The sequence below is a fragment of the Podarcis liolepis genome (assembly GCF_965112155.1).
Source record: "Podarcis liolepis genome assembly, chromosome: 15".
In the NCBI taxonomy this organism is placed as follows: Eukaryota; Metazoa; Chordata; class Lepidosauria; order Squamata; family Lacertidae; genus Podarcis; species Podarcis liolepis.
The window spans coordinates 5,235,270-5,254,497 of record NC_139566.1 but is presented as its reverse complement, the minus strand read 5'-3'; the positions used below and the strand labels follow the sequence as shown (position 1 = coordinate 5,254,497).

Below are 19,228 nucleotides of genomic sequence, written 5' to 3'. Positions count from 1 at the left end.
CCAATCACAGTGGGGCAGAATTGAGAGGACAGGCACCCATAAACTCAGAGTATCCAATCAGAGGAGTCTGCTTCCTGCCATTCTGTATGATGTCCTGTCCTCTGAGACTTGAATTCTGCCCCTTAGCTGGGTTGGGCGCATTGCAAAGGGCGCTTCCCTGGGAATTTTGTTCCACCTTTGGGGTGGGGGAGAAATTGGATTCCGTTTGCATTTCAAAGCAAACCACCCTAATTAGATGTTTCTGGAACAAGAGGAGAGCTGAAACTCGGCTGTCCTTTGAAATCTGCACGCTTCTGAATTTTGCAAGCCTAGTAATGCGTACAAAAACACCCCCACTGAATAACCTGTTGCGCTTACAAATTTCTAGATTTGTGATAAGAACATACACAAATGCATTATATTACAGGATATGGCTATGCAAAATGGTGCCTTTTCGGGCAAAATTGCATCCCAAAATATGTGTCTTGGCAGTGGTGGTGAATTTCATTTAAATGAGTTTTCATTCATTCATTTATTTCATAAACTTGATACACTTCTTGACTGTTTAAAAATAAAAATCCTACAAAGAGAATAGAACATTATCAGTAAAACCAACTCTTTAAAACATTCAAAAGATAAAATCAGCAATAAACTAAAAGCTGATTAAAACTTACCTCCACATTTTACGTGTCTGGGAGGCCTGCCTAAACAAAAATGTTTTTAGCATACACCAGAAAGTCCAGTGAAGCTGCTTGCCTGATATATAATTTAGCGGTCCCAGGCCCTAACGAAGTTAGATTATCCTCCACCAGGGCCAGGGCCTTCTCAGTGGTGGCTCCGACCTGGTGGAATGCGCTGTCTCATGAGACCAAGGCCCTGCAGGATTTAACCACAGGGCCTGTAAGACAGAGCTAGTCCACCTGGCTTTCAACTTGAACTTAGCCTGATCTTTTATTCCCCTTCCTTCCCTCCCCCTCCCCTTTTTATGAAGATTACCCGCTCTGGGATCCCACAGCTAATTCTCCCCTGGTCTCCTCGCTGGTCCAAATAGGACTAATTTAGCCAGCTAGCCCTGGTGATCATCTAATGTTTATTGGATGGATTTCCCCCCTAAATTGATTTTTCAATTCTGAATTGATCGTTACTGTATTCACGTTTTATACCGTATTTTGTTGCATCAATTAAGTGTTTTAAATTTGTTGTTAGCCGCCCTGAGCCCGGTTTGTGAACCGGGAAGGGCGGGGTATAAATAAAAATTTATTATTATTATTATTATTATAGGCAGGGAGTTCCAGCGGTCAAGTGGGCATATAATGGGGTAAGGCGATCTCACAGGTAGAGTGGTCCCAAGTTGTTAAGGACTTTATATGTTAATACTAACACCTTGAACTAGACCCGGTAGCAAATCCGTGGCCATTGCAGCTCTGAGCACAGGTTTTCTATGTTGACAAGGCCTCCCTCTTGTCAGCAATCGTGTTGCAGCATTCTGCACTGACCGCAGCTTCTGACTGCAGCGTGAGGGGAAGCCCCACAGTGAGTGCACTGCAGCAATCCAGTCTTGAAGTAACCAATGCAGGAAAAAGCTGCAGCCAGTTCTTTCAGCCAGGTAAATCTCAAAGCAATGTGGGAAGAGATTAGAAAGCCGAGATGGACAGGTTTGCCCATCGCAGGCTCCGAAGTGGGAGAGACAGCCTGGGCACGTGCGTTCCACCTGCTGCCCGCTTCGGGAGCCCAACCTGTTCCAGGTGTGTCTGGCTTCACCTCTTTGCCTCGTGATGCTGACAGGTGAGGCGGTCCATGCCCCGACTTGCAAGAGGCACCGCAGAGTCTGGTCTCAGCCCACATCAAAAGCAGCTGCTGCTCTCTATCACCCACAGGGAACTCTTGTGGGTGAACCAGCTGTTTCGCCAGGGAATTTGCAGGAGGGATGCTTTGGCAAGGAGAACGTCTCTCTCTCTCTCTCTCTCTCTCTCTCTCTCTCTCTCTGTCCTGTAAAACAGGAATTGGGGGAGGATAAGCAGAGACATCACCTTGCCAACAAAGGTCCGTATAGTTAAAGCTCTGGTTTTCCCAGTAGTGATGGTTGAAAGTGAGAGCTGGACCATAAAGAAGGCTGATCGCCGAAGAATTGATGCTTTTGAAATCTGGTGCTGGAGGAGACTCTTGAGAGTCCCATGGACTGCAAGAAGATCAAACCTCTCCATTCTGAAGGAAACCAGCCCTGAGTGCTCACTGGAAGGACAGATCCTGAAGCTGAGGCCCCAAGACTTTGGCCACCTCATGAGAAGAGAAGACTCCCTGGAAAAGACCCTGATGTTGGGAAAGATGGAGGGCACAAGGAGAAGGGGACGACAGAGGACGAGATGGTTGGACAGTGTTCTCGAAGCTACAGACATGAGTTTGACCAAACTGTGGGAGGCAGTGGAAGACAGGAGGGCCTGGCGTGCTCTGGTCCAGGGGGTCACAAAGAGTCGGACACGACTAAACAACAACAACAACAGTGGCATAAGAACTTAAGAAGGGCCTGGCTTCTGGATCAGCACCCTGCTTTTCACAGTGGCCAAATGCCCCATAAAACATAGGGATCCAGACAGACTGCCTTTGCAGAAGCATTTTTGTTAGGGATTGTAGGACAAGAGCTGCCAAGGAAAATAAAGAACTTACTGTATTTATGTATGCAACAACAGCGGCAAGAGTCTTGATAGCACAAGGATGGAAGAATGAGGAAACCCAGACAAAAGAACAGTGGCAAGAGAAATTGATGGATTATGCGGAATTGGCGAAACTGACATGCAAATTGCGAGATAAGGACAACTGTGACTTTAAAGAAGAATGGGAACTTTTTTTACAAATTATTTAAAAAGGCAACAAAATGAACTGGACTCCTTGGCAGGTTTTGAATAAACATACGCAAATTTATTGAGGGTTAATGTAGGAGACAGATAATATAAGGATGTATACAATTTTACAATATGCAGAGGACAACATAAGTTGAGAAATCAGAGAGAGGAGCTGAGGGAAGTTTTGGCAGGGAGGAAGGGAGAGTTGCTGGAGAGGTGGGAGGGGGGAAAGGGGGGGAAATAATGAAGATGATTTGTTTTGATAATTTGTTATATTGAAATTATTAATAATAAAATTATATAAAATAACAGATAGACTGCCTTTGCACCTGGAGGTTCCACCAAAGCATCAGAAGAGGCCTACTGGGTCGGGACAAAACAGGCCCATTTAGTCCAGTGTCCTGCTCTCACGGTGGCCAAACATGCCCCAATGGGAAACCCCCCTAACAGGACCTGAGCACGAGAGCTCTCTCTTTCTCCTCTTGCAGTCTCCAGCAACTGGGATTCAGAAACAATTGGTAATAATAATAATAATAATAATAATAATAATAATAATAATAATAATTTATTTATACCCCACCCATCTCTGGGCGGCTTCCAACAAAACACTAAAATACAATAACCTATTAAACATTAAAAGCTTCCCTAAAGAGGGCTGCCTTTAGATGTCTTCTGAAAGTCTGGTAGTTGTTTTTTTCTTTGACATCTGGTGGGAGGGCGTTCCACAGGGCGGGTGCCACCACCGAGAAGGCCCTCTGCCTGTGTCAGGGAATGGGAGGCAGAGTAGGGGAGAAAGAATGGGAACGTATGGAGACAAACCTCAATTAATTAGTCATTGTTCTTCCTCGGACGAGGAAGGTGACGAAAGGCTGTCAGGAGGCAATGAATCTGAGAGGGGGGAGGTACTTCCAGGGCCAAGCCACTCTGGTAAGAGAGGAAGGAGGGGGGTTGGGCTTAGGAGGTGGTTATGCTGGGGAAAACCGAAAGCAACTTCAGTCGAGGCAACTGACTTGCCATGACCAGAACGGACTTTCAAAGCTGATTGTAAATAGCAATAAAACTTTGTAAATATGGCTGGATTCCCGGACTCTTATCTCCGCTAGCACTCACAACTCATCCTTGACAGCCTGGTTCCCTGTAACTTGGCTTCTCGCAATGAGGGAACCACCAGAAGGCCCTCGGCTGGACCTCAGTGTCCGGGCAGAACGATGGAGGTGGAGATGCTCCTTCATGTATACTGGACCGAGCCCTTCTCCTCCATGAATTAGCCCAGTCCTCTTTTGAAACCAACCAAGTTGGTGGCCTCATGTGGGAGGGAGTTCCAGAGTCTAACTACGCACTACATGAAGAAGCCATTTATTTTATGTGCTCTGAATCTCCCAACATTCAGCTTTCATGAGTTCTAGTGCTGAGAAAGGGGGGGGGGGACTTGCCTCTCTACGCTTCCTCCATGCCACGCAGAATTTTATAAGCTATCATGTCACCTCTTACTCGTCTTTTCCCTGAATTGAAAAGTTCCAATCGCCGCAACTTTTCCTTACGTGGGAGTTGCTTCAGCCATCTGATCCTTTTTGCTTGCCATTTTCTGTACTTGCAGTCCAACTAGCCCCTGCCCTCCATACTCCATCAATTTAGGTGACCACCATCCAGGCGAAATTGCAGCTCAGGGACGCTGCCTGTGTCTCTGTAATGAAGGCCTCTACCTTGAAAGAACGACAACAGGTTCGTGATTCAATTAGTTGACGCACCATGCATCAAAGTGGAGTTTGGCCTGTGTGTGTGGACACCTGTCATGTATCTGCTTGCAAATCTGGGTATTGGCTATTGGCTGGGAGCCTTGGCTTTCAACGCAGAGGTTACTGTACTTTTTCTGCAGTGTTGCGAAGGATCAGTTCTCCATGTGTGGTGCTGACTGTTCTCTGAGGATCTGAGTAGATCAGCAATACCATCCTTTGGTTTCGGGTTGTTTTTTTCGTTTTCGCTTTTTCTGCATAAACTTCAGTTTAAAACAAAAAAACGCTTCATGTCGGTATTTTGAGATAAATGGGCATTAATGATTCCAATGGGTACACTTCAATTTCCTTAGAAAGTTACTCATAATACTGAAAGCATGCTGCAGTTAAGCCAGAGAATTTTAGGTTGGACGTTTGCCCCCAAAGATCAACTAGACGGACTTCTTGCAATGCTTGGAAGCACAGCTAACGAATCCCTGGGAGATCGGCCAATCAGCCTCTGCTTAAAGATCTCCAAGGAAGGAGAGTCCATCACCTTATTATGCAGTCTGTTCTTCCGTTGAACAGCTGTTACTACCAGAAAGTTATTCTTAATGTTTAGTCGGAACCTCCTTTCCCATCATTTGAACCCATTGGCATGGAGCCGTTACCGTCCAGAGCAGCAGAAAGCAAGCTTGCTCTGTTTTCCATGGGACAGACAGTCCTTTGGGTATTTTAAGATACCATCTTTTTTGCCCCATAAGATGCACCTGACCATAAGACGCACCTAGTTTTTAGAGGAGGAAAACAAGAAAAAAAATAGTCTGAATGAAACAGTGGATGTATAATTTTTGTGGTTCATGCTGTGGCCACAGACATGTGATTTGACAGTGAGTTTGGGGTAGCCCAATGCAAAAATACTGAGAACCCATGTGGATCCGTGCCTTGTAACCACGTTTTTGCGCCATTGCGGCCCCACGAAACAGTAGGTGCGTGGTTTTTTGGTGCAGGCTGTAGCCATGGACATGCTATGTGATCTGCTGGTGAATTTGGGGTGACCCAATGCAAAAATCCTGAGGATCCATGTGGATCCGTGCTTTGTAACCACATTTTTGCACCATTGTGGCCCCACGCAACAGTAGGTGCTTGAGTTTTTTTGGTGCAGGCTGTAGCCATGGACATGCTACGTGATCTGATGGTGAATTTGGGGTGACCCAATGCAAAAATCCTGAGGATCCAGGGACCACGCATTCGCTCCATAAGACGCACAGACATTTTCCCTTGCTTTTTAGTAAGAAAAAAGGGCGTCTCATGGAGTGAAAAATACGGTACCTATCATATTGTTGGACAGTTCAGTGCAACTCGGCTTGCAGAAGAGGGGTGCATGCATCAAAAAAGCCCACGCCAACCCTTGAAAATTTTGCCCAGTCAGCAGTACACCGTCAGTAACCGTCAGAAAGCAGTGACTAACAAGAAGCACACATCACCGTCACATGTCAAAAGCAGGCAGCCAAACCGGACTTGCCAATCTCAAGCCAAATCAGCAAATTGTTGGGTGATGCCGGCTTCTAAGGATGCGGCTAAAGAACTTTGTTCGCTGGTTTGCAAAGTTTATGGTTTAAGAACTTAAAATGTATGAAGTGGCATTTTCGAGCTCTGCACTGCAAGGCCAAACCCTCCAACGTTTCTCTGGTGAAAATAGGGACATCCTATTCCATAATAATAGAGGGACGCGAGTGGCGCGGTGGGTTAAACCACAAAGCCTAGGGCTTGCCAATCAGAATGTTGGCAGTTCGAATCCCCGCGACGGGGTGAGCTCCTGTTGCTCGGTCCCTGCTCCTGCCAACCTAGCAGTTCGAAAGCACAAAGTGCAAGTAGATAAATAGGTACCACTAGGTAAACGGCGTTTCCGTGCACTGCTCTGGTTCGCTAGAAGCGGCTTAGTCATGCTGGCCACATGACCCGGAAGCTGTACGCCGGCTCCCTTGGCCAATAAAGTGAGATGAGTGCCGCAACCCCAGAATCGTCTGCGACTGGACCTAATGATCAGGGGTCCCTTTACCCTTTATCTTTATTCCATAATAATAATAGTCATAATAATTTATTATTTATACCCCACCCATCTGACTGGGTTGCCCCGGCTACTCTGGGCAGCTTTCAACATATGTAAAAACATAATAAAATTGTAAACATTTTTTTTAAAAAACTGCCCTGTACAGATGTCTTTTAAAGTCAATAGGAATATAGCATCTAGATCAAGGGAAGTAATAGTGCCACTGTATTCTGCTCTGGTCAGACCTCACCTGGAGTACTGTGTCGAGTTCTGGGCACCACAATTCAAGAAGGACACTGACAAACTGGAACGTGTCCAGAGGAGGGCAACCAAAATGGTCAAAGGCCTGGAAACGATGCCTTATGAGGAACGGCTAAGGGAGCTGGGCATGTTTAGCCTGGAGAAGAGGAGGCTAAGGGGTGATATGATAGCCATGTTCAAATATATAAAAGGATGTCACATAGAGGAGGGAGAAAGGTTGTTTTCTGCTGCTCCAGAGAAGCGGACACGGAGCAATGGATCCAAACTACAAGAAAGAAGATTCCACCTAAACATTAGGAAGAACTTCCTGACAGTAAGAGCTGTTCGACAGTGGAATTTGCTGCCAAGGAGTGTGGTGGAGTCTCCTCTTTTGGAGGTCTTTAAGCAGAGGCTTGACAACCATATGTCAGGAGTGCTCTGATGGTGTTTCCTGCTTGGCAGGGGGTTGGACTCGATGGCCCTTGTGGTCTCTTCCAACTCTATGATTCTATGATTCTATGAAAGTTGTATAGTTACTTATCTCCTTGTCTCAGGGATCGCATGATTCCATACCCTCCAACATTTCTCTGATGAAAAGAGGGGTGCACTAAGGAAAAGCGGGGCATTCTGGGATCAAAACTGGGACGGCTTCTGTAAATCTGGGACTGTCCCGGGAAAACAGGGACACTCGGTCTGCAAGTTGGGGAAAGAGTTTGTATGGACACAGGGCTCCATGTGTGTAGTTTAGAAAAGGAGCCACTAACTTCTCCTGACAATGACTCCCCTTGGCTAAAGAGTCCTCTGCCAGAAAACTGACCGGCAGCTTGTGCCGTGTGTCTCAGGGAAAATAAACCGATTCTCATCAAATGCACTTTGTGCCAATCACCTCCACTCATGGTTCGGGTCAATCATGGGATCACAGCCAGGTCTCTACACCCCCTGCCCCCCGCCTCTGTCAGAACCTATTAGTGCATGGAGGCCTTAGTAGGGGATTGGCTTTCGTCTCTCTGGGCTGTGGGTTTGCGTGTCAGAGGAATCCTCAGAGATTGTACTAATTCCATTTTCTGCCAGAAGGCTTATGACCCAGAGATAGGCATGTGAAACGCAACCTGTCCCCATAAGGCCTTTTTTGGGGGGGGGGCTCTCAGGTGTATTAGTATTACCTAGGAGTATGGGCAGTGAGGTATGGAGGCAGTGAGAGATTTTACTTTCTTGGGCTCCATGATCACTGCAGGTGGTGACAGCAGCCACGAAATTAAAAGACGCATGCTCCTTGGGAGAAAAGTAATGACAAACCTAGACAGCATCTTAAAAAGCAGAGACATCACCTTGCCAACAACGGTCCGTATAGTTCAAGCTATGGTTTTCCCAATAGTGATGTATGGAAGTGAGAGCTGGACCATCAAGAAGGCTGATCGCCGAAGAATGGATGCTTTTGAATTGTGGTGCTGGAGGAGACTCTTGAGAGTCCCATGGACTGCAAGAAGATCCAACCTCTCCATTCTGAAGGAAATCAGCCCTGAGTGCTCACTGGAAGGACAGATCCTGAAGCTGAGGCTCCAAGACTTTGGCCACCTCATGAGAAGAGAAGACTCCCTGGAAACAACCCTGATGTTGGGAAAGATGGAGGGCACAAGGAGAAGGGGATGACAGAGGACGAGATGGTGGGACAGTGTTCTCGAAGCTACCAGCATGAGTCTGACCAAACTGCGGGAGGCAGTGGAAGACAGGAGTGCCTGGCGTGCTATGGTCCAAGGGGTCACGAACAGTCGGACACGACTAAACAACTAAACAACAACAGGGGTATGGGGGCACTCTGGGACAAGCTAGATGCCCCTACCAGGCCTCCAGGTCTGTCCTGAAGTCTCCAGGTGGTATCTGGAGGGCTTGAATGTCCAGGTGGGCACTGCAGGAGTTGGGTGCAAATTATAGCATCCATACTCTGGGTTTGCCCTCCTCTGCTCCCCTCTCCTAATAAACTTGTCCGTGGAGCCAATCCCTGTGACATCTTGGGGGGGGGGGTGTTTCCCTTGACATCATCAGGGTCCCACCCTAGGTCTCCAGTTTGTGCCTTGAAATTTCAGGGTCTGGGATGCTCCATCTACAGACAACAGACTTCTACACATTTCTTCCATTTGGGGTACTCTCACGAGGACCCTAGTGCATATCACCCATAAAATGCATCAGGGGGGTGGATGCACCGGGGGGGGGGGTTGTCCACTAGAAATAAGTCAGAAATTAGACCGTTTTAACAAAAGAAAAAAATCTCTATGGAAAATTGTGTTGGAAAATTTGCTGCTCTCTGGTGCCATCTGCTGGTGCATGTTTATAGCGCATTCAAACACTTTTTCTTTACAGTGGTGCCTCGCAAGGCGAAATTAATTCGTTCCGCAAGTTTTGTCGTCTTGCGATTTTTTTCGTCTTGCGGAACACGGTGTCAGGAAAGTTTTGGAAAAGCTTCAAAAATCACCAAAGTCTTTAAAAACCTCAAAAAAGGCTACCACACCGCGTGCTATGAGTTGCTCCTCGAAGTCAAGTCGCAACTGTATTAACGGTGTTAAGAAAAAGGAAACAAACTTGCAAGACGTTTCCATCTTGCGAAGCAAGCCTATAGGGAAAATCGTCTTGCGAAGCAGCTCAAAAAACAAAAAACCCTTTCGTCTAGCGAGTTTTTTATCTTGCGAGGCATTTGTCTTGCGAGGTACCACTGTACTAATGTAGCTGAGTCCATGGTTCCAAAAGTATTTAAAATCATCATAATCATCATTTGATGCCTTCTTGCTGCTGCACTGGAAGGATAATTAAGTGTATCATATTTTAGACCGTGCTATGTCAAGATTGAAGCTTAACAATAGCAGCCAGCATTGTGTTATTCATTTGTTCAGTTTGTTAATCACCTGATACAGACCAGTCTCTGGGCAGCTTTAAACCAAGTTCGAAGCCTGCAAAGAATCTACAGCCATAGCAACCACAATAATAAAACACCATGAGAGTTGTCCTTGGTTATCGCAGTTTAGATTATTTATTATTTTTAATAGTGCATTGTTATATTAATTTATTAATTTATACACACCTCTTTACCCTAGCTTTTAATGTTTGCATTTCTTTAATTGTTTGAAACTGTTTATGATATTATGCAATTTCAATATTAACCTGCCCTGTGAGCTTAGGTTGAAGGTCAGATAGGAAGAAGAAGAAGAAGAAGAAGAAGAAGAAGAAGAAGAAGAAGAAGAAGAAGAAATATTGTGTATTGTGTCGTCTATATAAGGTATTTTGTGTGTTTAATACATTTTTTAAACTAACAACCCCCTTTCTCGGCATCACACCTTGAGCCACTTAAATATTGCCCTCTTTTCCATCCATCCACCTTGAAATGGGACATACTTTACAGATGGGTTGATTTCTCTGTCCTTTGGTTAACCAGAATGCACTGAACACCAGAATTAAGTACTGTAAAGTCCTAGCTCCCCCTCCTGGCCGCTAAAGCAATAGCCAATCCATGCATGTCAATATACCTGAATGACTGAAGAAAATAATTTGCATGGTGCTAGTTCTGTTTTCTGAACCAATCAAAATGGAATAACTGATTGGTTATGAATAACAAGATGGTTGGACAGCGTTCTCGAAGCTACCAGCATGAGTTTGACCAAACTGCGGGAGGCAGTGGAAGACAGGAGTGCCTGGTGTGCTCTGGTCCAGGGGGTCACAAAGAGGCGGACACAACTAAACGACTAAACAACAAAAAGTTCTGTTTCAAGGGTCAGTTGGCTTTCACTGCTGCTGTCTCAGTCCTGTGTGGAAAAAACATTTTTGTTGTTGTAAAAAAAAAAAAAAAAGGTTATTAATTGCCAGGCAAGCCTGTATTTATTTATTTATTTATTTCAATCAACCCATCAATACATAACAATAAAAAAATCAGTGCAGGCACACATAATAAATGCTTAAACCTGTGCTTTACATATTACAGTATACAATTATTAAGCACTGGTTTTTTATTTTTATTTTATAAAAGATTTGCCTAGCAGTTGAGAAGCCACGGATAGTTCAATGCTTTTATTTTCACATATAGTTTTGCATTGACTATTGGCTGATATTTTTTTTTTTTAAAAAAAGCTTGCAGTGGGAAAGCTATTGATAAATCAGCAACGAGCTTAATTCGTTTATTCATAGAGTTATTAGTCATTTTATTGCTATGGGGTTGGTGTTTTTTTCTGCCTCCTTCCCCCCCCCCCCCTTTATGCTATTGCTTTATATATTTGTACAAGGCCTCTTTCTGAACATGAGCCATTGCTGGCTCTTTTATTTATCATGCAATGTTCTTAGGTAGGGGCAGGATAGTGATTTCCAATATGGCCTTTTAAATGTTTAGACTACTAGTCTAAAGCTTTTAATATTTGATGAATTTTTGTATCTTAATATTTTGCTGGAACCTGCCCAGAGTGGCTGGAGAAACCCAGCCAGATGGGCGGGGAAGGAAGGAAGGAAGGAAGCAAGGAAAGAAGGAAGGAAGGAATAGAACAACAAGAAGAAGAATGGCAGATGAAGATGATGGATTTTTCGGAGCTAGCTGACCTAACCGGAAGAGTCCGCAACCAGGAGGAGGAGGCGTATCAGGAAGAGTGGATTAAATTTAATGATTACTTAAATATGTTAAGTTAAATGAACTGAAAACAGCTTGCAGATACTTAATTGGCTCAGGATTTTATTTATGTTAAGTGTCGAATTAATATGTTTAATTTTATAATGTGAAGATCTAAGGATGTTAATGTTTAAGTTGAATTTTATAAGAACCGTGATTTGGAAAACCGTTAAAAAGGACATGCAATGAAATTCAACCAAGGGGAAGCGAGGAAGTCACTTAACAATGTTAACAAGTGTAATTTTCAATAAGGCTACGATTTATGTTTGTCTTATGTGTTTGTTTGTTTATAATGTTGTGAAAACCAAGAATTTTTTTTTAAAAAAAACATCAACAACAAAACAACCACCACAACTATTATTATTATTATTTATTTATTGGGGGGGAAACCGAAAATAGCAGTAAGGAGGCCGTCCCTACTCGGTGATAACTGGAAAGGATAACTTTAGCGCAGGAGTTTGACCTCCCCCTCTCCCAGCAGGCCATCCCGTTGCCATGGTGACCAGGACTAGGCCGAGGGCCGGAGAAGCAAGAAGGGGGGGAGAACACGCGTTTCCGGTTCCGGTTTGCGGCTCCGTCCTGACTCCAGCGGCGGGTGAGTGTAGTCCTTGTTGGGGGCGCGCGAGGAAGCCCCTCTTGGCCCCGCTTCCCTTCGGGTCCGCCATAGGCCGCGCGCATCCCCGGCCTCTATTAGGAGCTGCTGCCCCGGGAGGAAGCGCGGGAGGCGGGCTGAAAAAGAATAATGTGGCGGTTCCCTCGAAAGATACTGTTCCTCTCCCTGTCGCCGTGGAAATTATTATTTTTTTGGGGGGGTTAACCTTCCCCATTGAGGGGGGAAGGGGGCTGCCCTTATTTTTTGTTATTTGCAGTTGACGGGAGAAGTTCGGGCGCTCCCCGTTTTATTTCGTTTGTTGAAATAAGATTTATTTCATGCCCCACCTTTTCCTCCGAGGGAGGTCGAGGTGGGGGAAATTCATAACCCCCCCTCCTTTTTCCCGTTTTACCTTCTCACAGCGACCCTGTGGGGTAGATTAGGTTGAGAGATGAGTGACTGGCCCAAGGTCACCCCAAAAAGGGGGAGATCCCTCCACAGTTTCCTCCAAATTGGGGTGTGTGTGTGAAGGGCCTCCCTTCATTATCCTGCCCTTCGTACATAATTTTATGTTGTTTATTATAGTCAGGTAAATTTGTTTAGGTGGCCCCAAAGAGCCTGGAAGGGGCAATGAAAACAGCCGAGGGTTGCCTCCAGCTTATTTCTACTCAGAGTAGACCTGTTGGAATCAATGGACCTAAGTTAGTCATGTCTCTTAACTTCAGTGGGTTTGCTCTGAGTAGGAGTTAGCATTGGATAATAATACTGATTTTCACAATTTCAGAATTGGGTCAAGAACTGAGAAAATAGCAGAGAAAGCCAGTATTTTCTTCTTCTTCTTTTTTTTTTTTTAAAAAAAGGTGACTGGAGTTTCAGCACTCTGTGTGGATCTACTTTGAGATCTGCCAACTGGACAGCCAAATGAGAAATGATTACTTTGGTACATTTATTATTATAATAATTTATTGAATTTTGTTGTTTATCACATGTATTGCCTTTTTTTCTTTTTCAAGTATCTCAAAGTGACTTACAGCAATAAATAAATAACATAGGCATTTAACACCAGCATAAAAACAGAGAAAATTCATTCATATTTTTCTAAAGGCAGGACTAAAAAAATCCCACCCACTGAAGGAGGCAGCCAATAATAAAAAGCCAAAGGCCTGTGTACCCACAAAAGACACTTAGAATTATTATTGTTTTAGGTATGAATTGCCTTTTACGTGTATATCTTGAAGCAATTCGTAGTCATGTCATTAAAACAGCTATGATTGTTTTTAAAACAATACAAAGAAACCCCAGATTTGTAAGAAGGCTTCAAAAACAATACAAAAGGGGCACCGAAGTCAGAGGGACACCTGGGTGGTGGTGGTCTCCTAACAACTCTCAGCACCCACAACAAAGTCCAGTTCCCAGGATTCTTTGGGGGGAGCAATGCCTGTCAAAAAAGTGGTATGAAAATTTTAAATGTATATTGCAGATGGGGGTCAGAGAGATTTGAACCAGGACTCTCTTGTGCATCTAACAGTAGTCCCCCAATATATTTTATTTATGTTTAGCTGTGAGGTGTCCTTTTATTTTATTTTTTTAAGGTATCTTTTGGAGAGTCTCTTGTTTGGGCCAGAGGCTGATGGCCTCCAGTTCCTGGAGTTAGAAACAGCTACACCTAAAATGGCCAATCACTTGAAATTCATCGCTCGGACAGTGATGGTGCCCAATGGCAATGTGGAGGCTGCCTATCGAGTCCTCAACAGGTAAAGACATCCTTTGGCCTTGCTGCGCCCCAGGACTGGCTGAAATGTTTTGAATCCGTGCTATGGGGTGAGCTCCCATTGTTTTGCTCCAGCTCCTGCCAACCTAGCAGTTTGAAAGCATACCAGAGTGAGTAGATGAATAGGTACCACTGTGTTGGGAAGGTAAATGGTGTTTCCATGCGCTTTGGCACTCGTCACAGTATTCTGTTGCACCAGAAGCGGTTTAGTCATGCTGTCCACATGACCCGGAAAACTGTCTGCGGACAAACGCCAGCTCCCTCAGCCTGAAAGTGAGATGAGCGCCACACTCCAAAGTCAGATTCAACTGGACTTAACCATCCATGGGTCATTTTCACAATGTTTCTATGAGTTGAATGAGTAGCTTTTGCTTTTATTTCCTGGTTGTATTTTGAGCAGCCATGTGTGACTGCTAGGGCAAAAGCACGTAGGCGACTTGTGTTGTCAAGTTAGGTGGTTTTATGCAACCTTCTTCAGGAGAAAGGGAGAGTCGTGACTTGTAATGCTGTCTTGTAAGCAAGCTTTAGTCAACATGTGGCTGTCATGCCCTCTGCTGGCTGGATATCATAAATGGAACTTTTTAAATGATGGGCTCAGACTGTATGCTTTAAAAATATATATACAAATAGCTTGAGTTCTGTTTTTCGGAACCAATGCCTGCTGCTATATGAGTGTTCAGGCTTTTGAGTTGCAAAGTGTGCCTTTACGGGATTCAAGTGGTACTTAACTTGGTTGCAGAACTTTATTGGTGTGTGTGTATGTATCTTGCAATGTCTGCCTATAATGTGGAGGGTGGGTGACCAGCAAAAATGGGTGCCCATGGCATGGTAACCCAAAAGCATTTTTGTTCTTGGTTAGTGTCTGATACCAGCTGTGGGTCTGTGATGGGGAGATGGGCTATGCCCTGTTCCCATGAAATATTACCTGTTTTTGAGAGAGATTTACTGCATAAGGCAGCTTCCTCTGTTCTTAGATTGCATGCAAATGCAAGGAGGGTTGAGTGAGACAGGGAGAGAATGAGAGGGCTCAGGAATGACTAAGGACTAGATGCTTGAGGCTGCAGGAATGTTTTGCAACACCTGTCTTCAGCCGGTGGACCTGCAACTGCGATGTGGCCTGACCCATGCAAATATTTAGTAAAAGATTAAGAAACGAGTCCCCAAGTGCATGTCTGGGTTAAAAGTGAGCCCTGAGCTTCAAAGGTTGAAGAGACCTGTGTTATGATACATGTGCCGGCTGCGAAAACAAAATTGTCCAATGGACAGAATTGCATAGGCTATAAAACCTAAAGGCCTTTACGTCCAAATTGCTTGGGGATGTGTGCCCACCACATTCTGCTGGAAGTTTGGATTGTGGGGCCAGGAAGGAGAAGGCAGAAAGTTGCAAGGACACCAGACACGGCAGCGTCTTGGCAGGCTGAGAAAACAATCGTTCCTGACCTCCCTGCTACCTGCGATGCATCAGGGAGCTTTCCTCAGAGAGCGGGGATAATTGCAGGATCGGAGCAAATTGCTTCCTGGTTGCGGGGGAAGCGATTTCCCCTCTGATAGCTCGCCTGCCTCTCTCTGCATTTTTCTCAGGCTTCCACTGAAGGGTTTAAAAATAGCTAGAAGTACAGTTGCTGTGGTCCGGTGTGTGTGTGTGTGTGTAGCTTTTTTTGCTGCGCCCTCTGCATGTTCCCTTCAGATGCCTGTGTCGCCAGCTAGCCAAACATGTGTCTTCCCTCACAGTCCCAGCCCATGAGACTAGGAGCAAGGATGTGCACGAGGTTGCATAAGCCCATTCTGAGAAACCTCTGGCCTCGGGATTGGCTGGCCCGCTGGGTGGAGGGGGCCACCGAGCTCCCTCTCGTTGGGTGCCGGGTGCTGGTGGGCGGAGCTTGGAGCTCATTCAGGATTATTTTTCATCCAACCCTGACAGGCTGGCCCTCCCAGGCCATGTGAATGCAAAACGAGGCAGAGCAAGCCAGAATTGCTTTTAAACTCTCATAAAGAGAAAATTGGCATTTATATTTTTCGTTTTGTTTCGTTTTTAAAGCTGTCTGGGCTGCTGCTTCTGTTGCGCAGAAATAAATTGCAGATTTCATCTTACAATTCATGCCTGGGAGAATTGCCGTTGAATAGTTTTTGGAGTCTCATGGGTCCATGCAATAATTGGCAAATATCTTTGTCTCAGCTACCTTATAGCCCTGTAAGGTAAGCTGATACTATCCTCATCCTGCAAAGCAGAGAGAGCTGATTTTGTGACAGGGGAATGACTTGCTGGCTAAGTGAGATTCGAATCTGCAGGGCTCTCCCTGAGCCACTATCCAGCTTCCATTTGTCAGCCTCTCAGGATTGGTTAGCTACAAAGGTGTTCAGTACTGTATATGGCTTTCCATAATTGCAGCCTCACCTCCTAATTCTCCTTCTCACCCGCCAGCCTATTGCAATGCATTGGGTCTCCAGCTTTTATTGGTGGGGGCTGTTTTTATTTTATTTTACAGCCTTCCTGCGAGTCCCTAGATCGCCTTGCCTGAATCTCAGGTTTGGAACCAGGATGGGGGGGGGACCCTTGCCCCAGTAAGATGTCCTTTTGCCAAAATTATGATAGCCCTAATTGATATTAGAGAATTTTTGGTGGCCTAGATACTTTGCAAGTCATGGTGATGATGATTAAAGATTCAGTTTATCACCCGCCCTTCACCATCAGGTCCCAGGGCGGGATCCAGCAATTTAAAATTCAACACTACAAGCTGTTCAAACAAATCACAGTCACGGAAATAGGGTGGGTCCTAAAAATACATATCTCAAGTGTCAAAGGCTGGGGTGAAAAGGTGTGTCTTCAGCACGATCATCGTGTTTTTATGGCATTTCCTCTAAAGTGCTTCAGCATAAAAAAAGAAGAGGAGGAGGGTGGTTATTTTAGTTCTGTATTTTTAGAGTGGGAGTTGGATACAGCTGGCAGCTATCAGCTTTTCTGTATTTGGCACAGAGGAAGATGGTGGGTTGCTAGCCTGATTCTGGCCTCATCTGACAAGAATTTGACCCTGTTCTTCTTTTTGTTCTCTGCTCAGGGTCCTAACTATGGACGGGATCATTGACAGGAGCAAGCGCCAACGGTATTATGAGAAGCCCTGCCGCAAGAGGCAGCGGGAGGCGTACGAGACGTGCCGGAGGATCTATAACACGGAAATGGCTCGAAAGATCAACTTCCTCATGCGGAAGAACCGCTCAGACCCCTGGCTCGGTTGCTGAGCTTGGAAGGCACATCCAAGCATAGTAACCGCTGCAAAACCGAGATGATCTGTTTATGACTTTTCTGAGCAAAGCTAACACCCCCCATCCACTTCAGTGGGATCTCTGAAAGACTGACTCCCCATTTTTTTTTGTTTGAAAATATTTTTATGTTATCTTTTTTTTTTAAAAAAAAAATCAACATTCTATATTGTTTGTCAGCAACAAACTTCACTAGTGTGTTACCCTTTGATATCTTGTGTGTTAAGCAAAAGTTGCTGGGAGAACTAATACACGAAGCAGAGACTTTGTTGCATATAGTTCTACATGCTGGCATGTTTGCTTTCTTGGGTAAACATTTAAAAAAATAAAAAGAGGCTTCTCCCTCGACAGTTGACAGACACTCTCATTGTAGCTTTGCTTATTGACTTGGCTTATGTCCAGCTTCCGGCCATTTTAATGGACTTCTCTTTCAGAGGCCAATAAAACAATCAGTTTTTAAAGCAATTTTGAGGTGCTCTTGTCTGGATAAGGGCTAAAGTAAGAAATACTCAACGTGGTAAAGGGGAGAAAATGTAAAGGAAAGATGTACAGCATGCAAGGATGTAGTAGTAGTAATATATTATTTATACCCTGCCCATCTGCCTGGGTTTCCCCATTGTTGGAAGTGGAACAGAGGAAGCTGCCTTCTGCTGAGCCAGACTCTTGGTCCATCTAGCATAATACTGTCTATAATTGACTGGGTTTGGGGGCAGGGAGCAGGTATATAACTTGCACCACACTGTTCAACACCCCTGATTTATTGCACAAAGGTGTTGTTGCATAACAGCGCTTAGCAAAAGTAGGCTGCACTCCAAGGTTGCTTTAAATTGTCTCTTTATAGCCACTTCCAGGATAATTACAGTAGCCTATTCAGCAGAGTTGTTGTTAACCATTCTTGGCCTGGGCCCACCTCCCACCTCTGATATTGCCAGGACTACATTATAGGGTTTTTGCAAGTCATGGTCTCTTTACCTCCCCCACCCCCATGCTGCAGACACACACACACACAGAGCAGCCTTATGCAGAATCAGCTTTGATCAAGCTAGCAGAAGTTTGTGTGCTCTGGAAGCAACTCTCGGAGGTTTCAGACAAGAGTCTTTTTTTCTAGCCCTACCTGGAGATGCTGAGACATGAACCTGGCATCCTCTGCATGCAGAACAGGTTCTTTTCCACTGAACTATGACTCGCTCATGAAATGTTCAGTGGCCTACTTTTAAAAAAAGAAAATGATTTTTTGGGTCATTTTTCATAATAGAAGGGATACAGACATAAGCAAATACAGAATGCAGTAAAAATGATGGTGCAAACAAGAATACAGAAGAAAGGGAGGAGGAAACTGCGGAACAAAGGAGTGTGCAATGCAGCTTGAAACAGCAATTGTATATAAAGAGAAGAAAGAGAGTTAATTTAGTTTTCAATAAAACCTCCACGTTTATCCACAAAATGGGGAACTAGTGGGCTGTGCATCTGGTTTAACATAAGATCTTCTGCCATGTTCTATTTTAGACAAACCATTAAAAACACTCTTTTGGGGTGTCAAATGTCCCCTTCCCTTCCCTTCCCTATCCATTCCTCCTGTGAAGTGAGTGAGTTGGGCTTTTAGTGGGAAGCCACCCTACTGCAGTGAGAAGCACAAAAAGATCGATGCAAAATGGATGGGTTAATGCCGCACTCTAGGGGAGAGGAGCGCCAGGGCTGGATCCGGAGAGAGCACCTGGGATGTGATTGTAGAGGTGGTGCTATATATTTGACTCCAGGATGCCTGAATGGTGGCAGCAACTACAAGTGGTACCTCTGGTTGCATACTTAATTTGTTCTGGAGGTCCATTCTTAACCTGAAACTGTTCTTAACCTGAAGCACCAGTTTAATGGGGCCTCCTGCTGATGCCGTGCTGACGCGCAATTTCTGTTCTCATCCTGAAGCAAAGTTCTTAACCCACAGTACTATTTCTGGGTTAGCGGAGTCTGTAACCTGAAGCGTATGTAACCCGAGGTACCATTGTACCTGACTTTCCGAAGACATCAGATGGCAGCCCTGTTTAGGGAAATTTTTAATGTTCGCTGCTTTACTATTTTGCTGGGAGCTGCCCAGTCATATGGGCGGCATACAAATAATAAAAAATATTGTTATCATTAGCAATCCC

The 19,228-nt window shown here is 44.8% G+C and overlaps 2 protein-coding genes and 1 long non-coding RNA gene across 5 annotated transcripts in view; 1 reads left to right on the top strand and 2 right to left on the bottom strand.

The window, feature by feature from the left end:
* Positions 1 to 3,009, bottom strand: part of LOC310694277 (uncharacterized protein) — a 160,976-nt gene extending 157,967 nt beyond the window's left edge. Inside the window, exons 1-2 of the mRNA XM_083477378.1 lie at positions 1,429 to 3,009; positions 918 to 1,362 (exon numbers count right to left, since the gene is read on the bottom strand). The gene's annotated coding sequence lies outside the window, so the exon portion shown is untranslated. The remainder of the gene's footprint in view (positions 1 to 917; positions 1,363 to 1,428) is intronic.
* Positions 3,010 to 11,903: 8,894 nt separating this feature from the next.
* Positions 11,904 to 17,445, top strand: MRPS21 (mitochondrial ribosomal protein S21). Of its 3 annotated transcripts, none has more exons than XM_083477472.1 (3): positions 11,904 to 12,058; positions 13,648 to 13,809; positions 16,883 to 17,445. In XM_083477472.1, the coding sequence occupies exons 2-3, from the start codon at positions 13,727 to 13,729 to the stop codon at positions 17,061 to 17,063; spliced, it is 264 nt and encodes an 87-aa protein (XP_083333598.1). In that variant the 5' UTR covers positions 11,904 to 12,058; positions 13,648 to 13,726; the 3' UTR covers positions 17,064 to 17,445. The 3 variants fall into 3 exon arrangements, with proteins under 3 accessions (XP_083333598.1, XP_083333599.1, XP_083333600.1); XM_083477473.1 differs by having other exon boundaries at positions 12,051 to 12,995; XM_083477474.1 differs by lacking the exon at positions 11,904 to 12,058 and adding an exon at positions 12,072 to 13,260.
* LOC310694448 lies at positions 17,234 to 19,073 on the bottom strand. Its single transcript, XR_014519713.1, has 2 exons — positions 17,833 to 19,073; positions 17,234 to 17,734 (listed from the first exon to the last, which is right to left on the bottom strand). It is a non-coding gene; the product is annotated as an uncharacterized lncRNA (long non-coding RNA).
* Between the last annotated feature and the right edge of the window lie 155 nt (positions 19,074 to 19,228).

What these genes read in the sequence shown, in the direction of transcription:
- MRPS21 (XM_083477472.1), top strand. Translation starts at nt 13,727, where the DNA reads ATGGCCAATCACTTGAAATTCATCGCTCGGACAGTGATGGTGCCCAAT. An exon ending in GCCTATCGAGTCCTCAACAG is followed by an intron (nt 13,810 to 16,882) that starts GTAAAGACATCC and finishes TTCTCTGCTCAG; the next exon opens with GGTCCTAACTATGGACGGGA.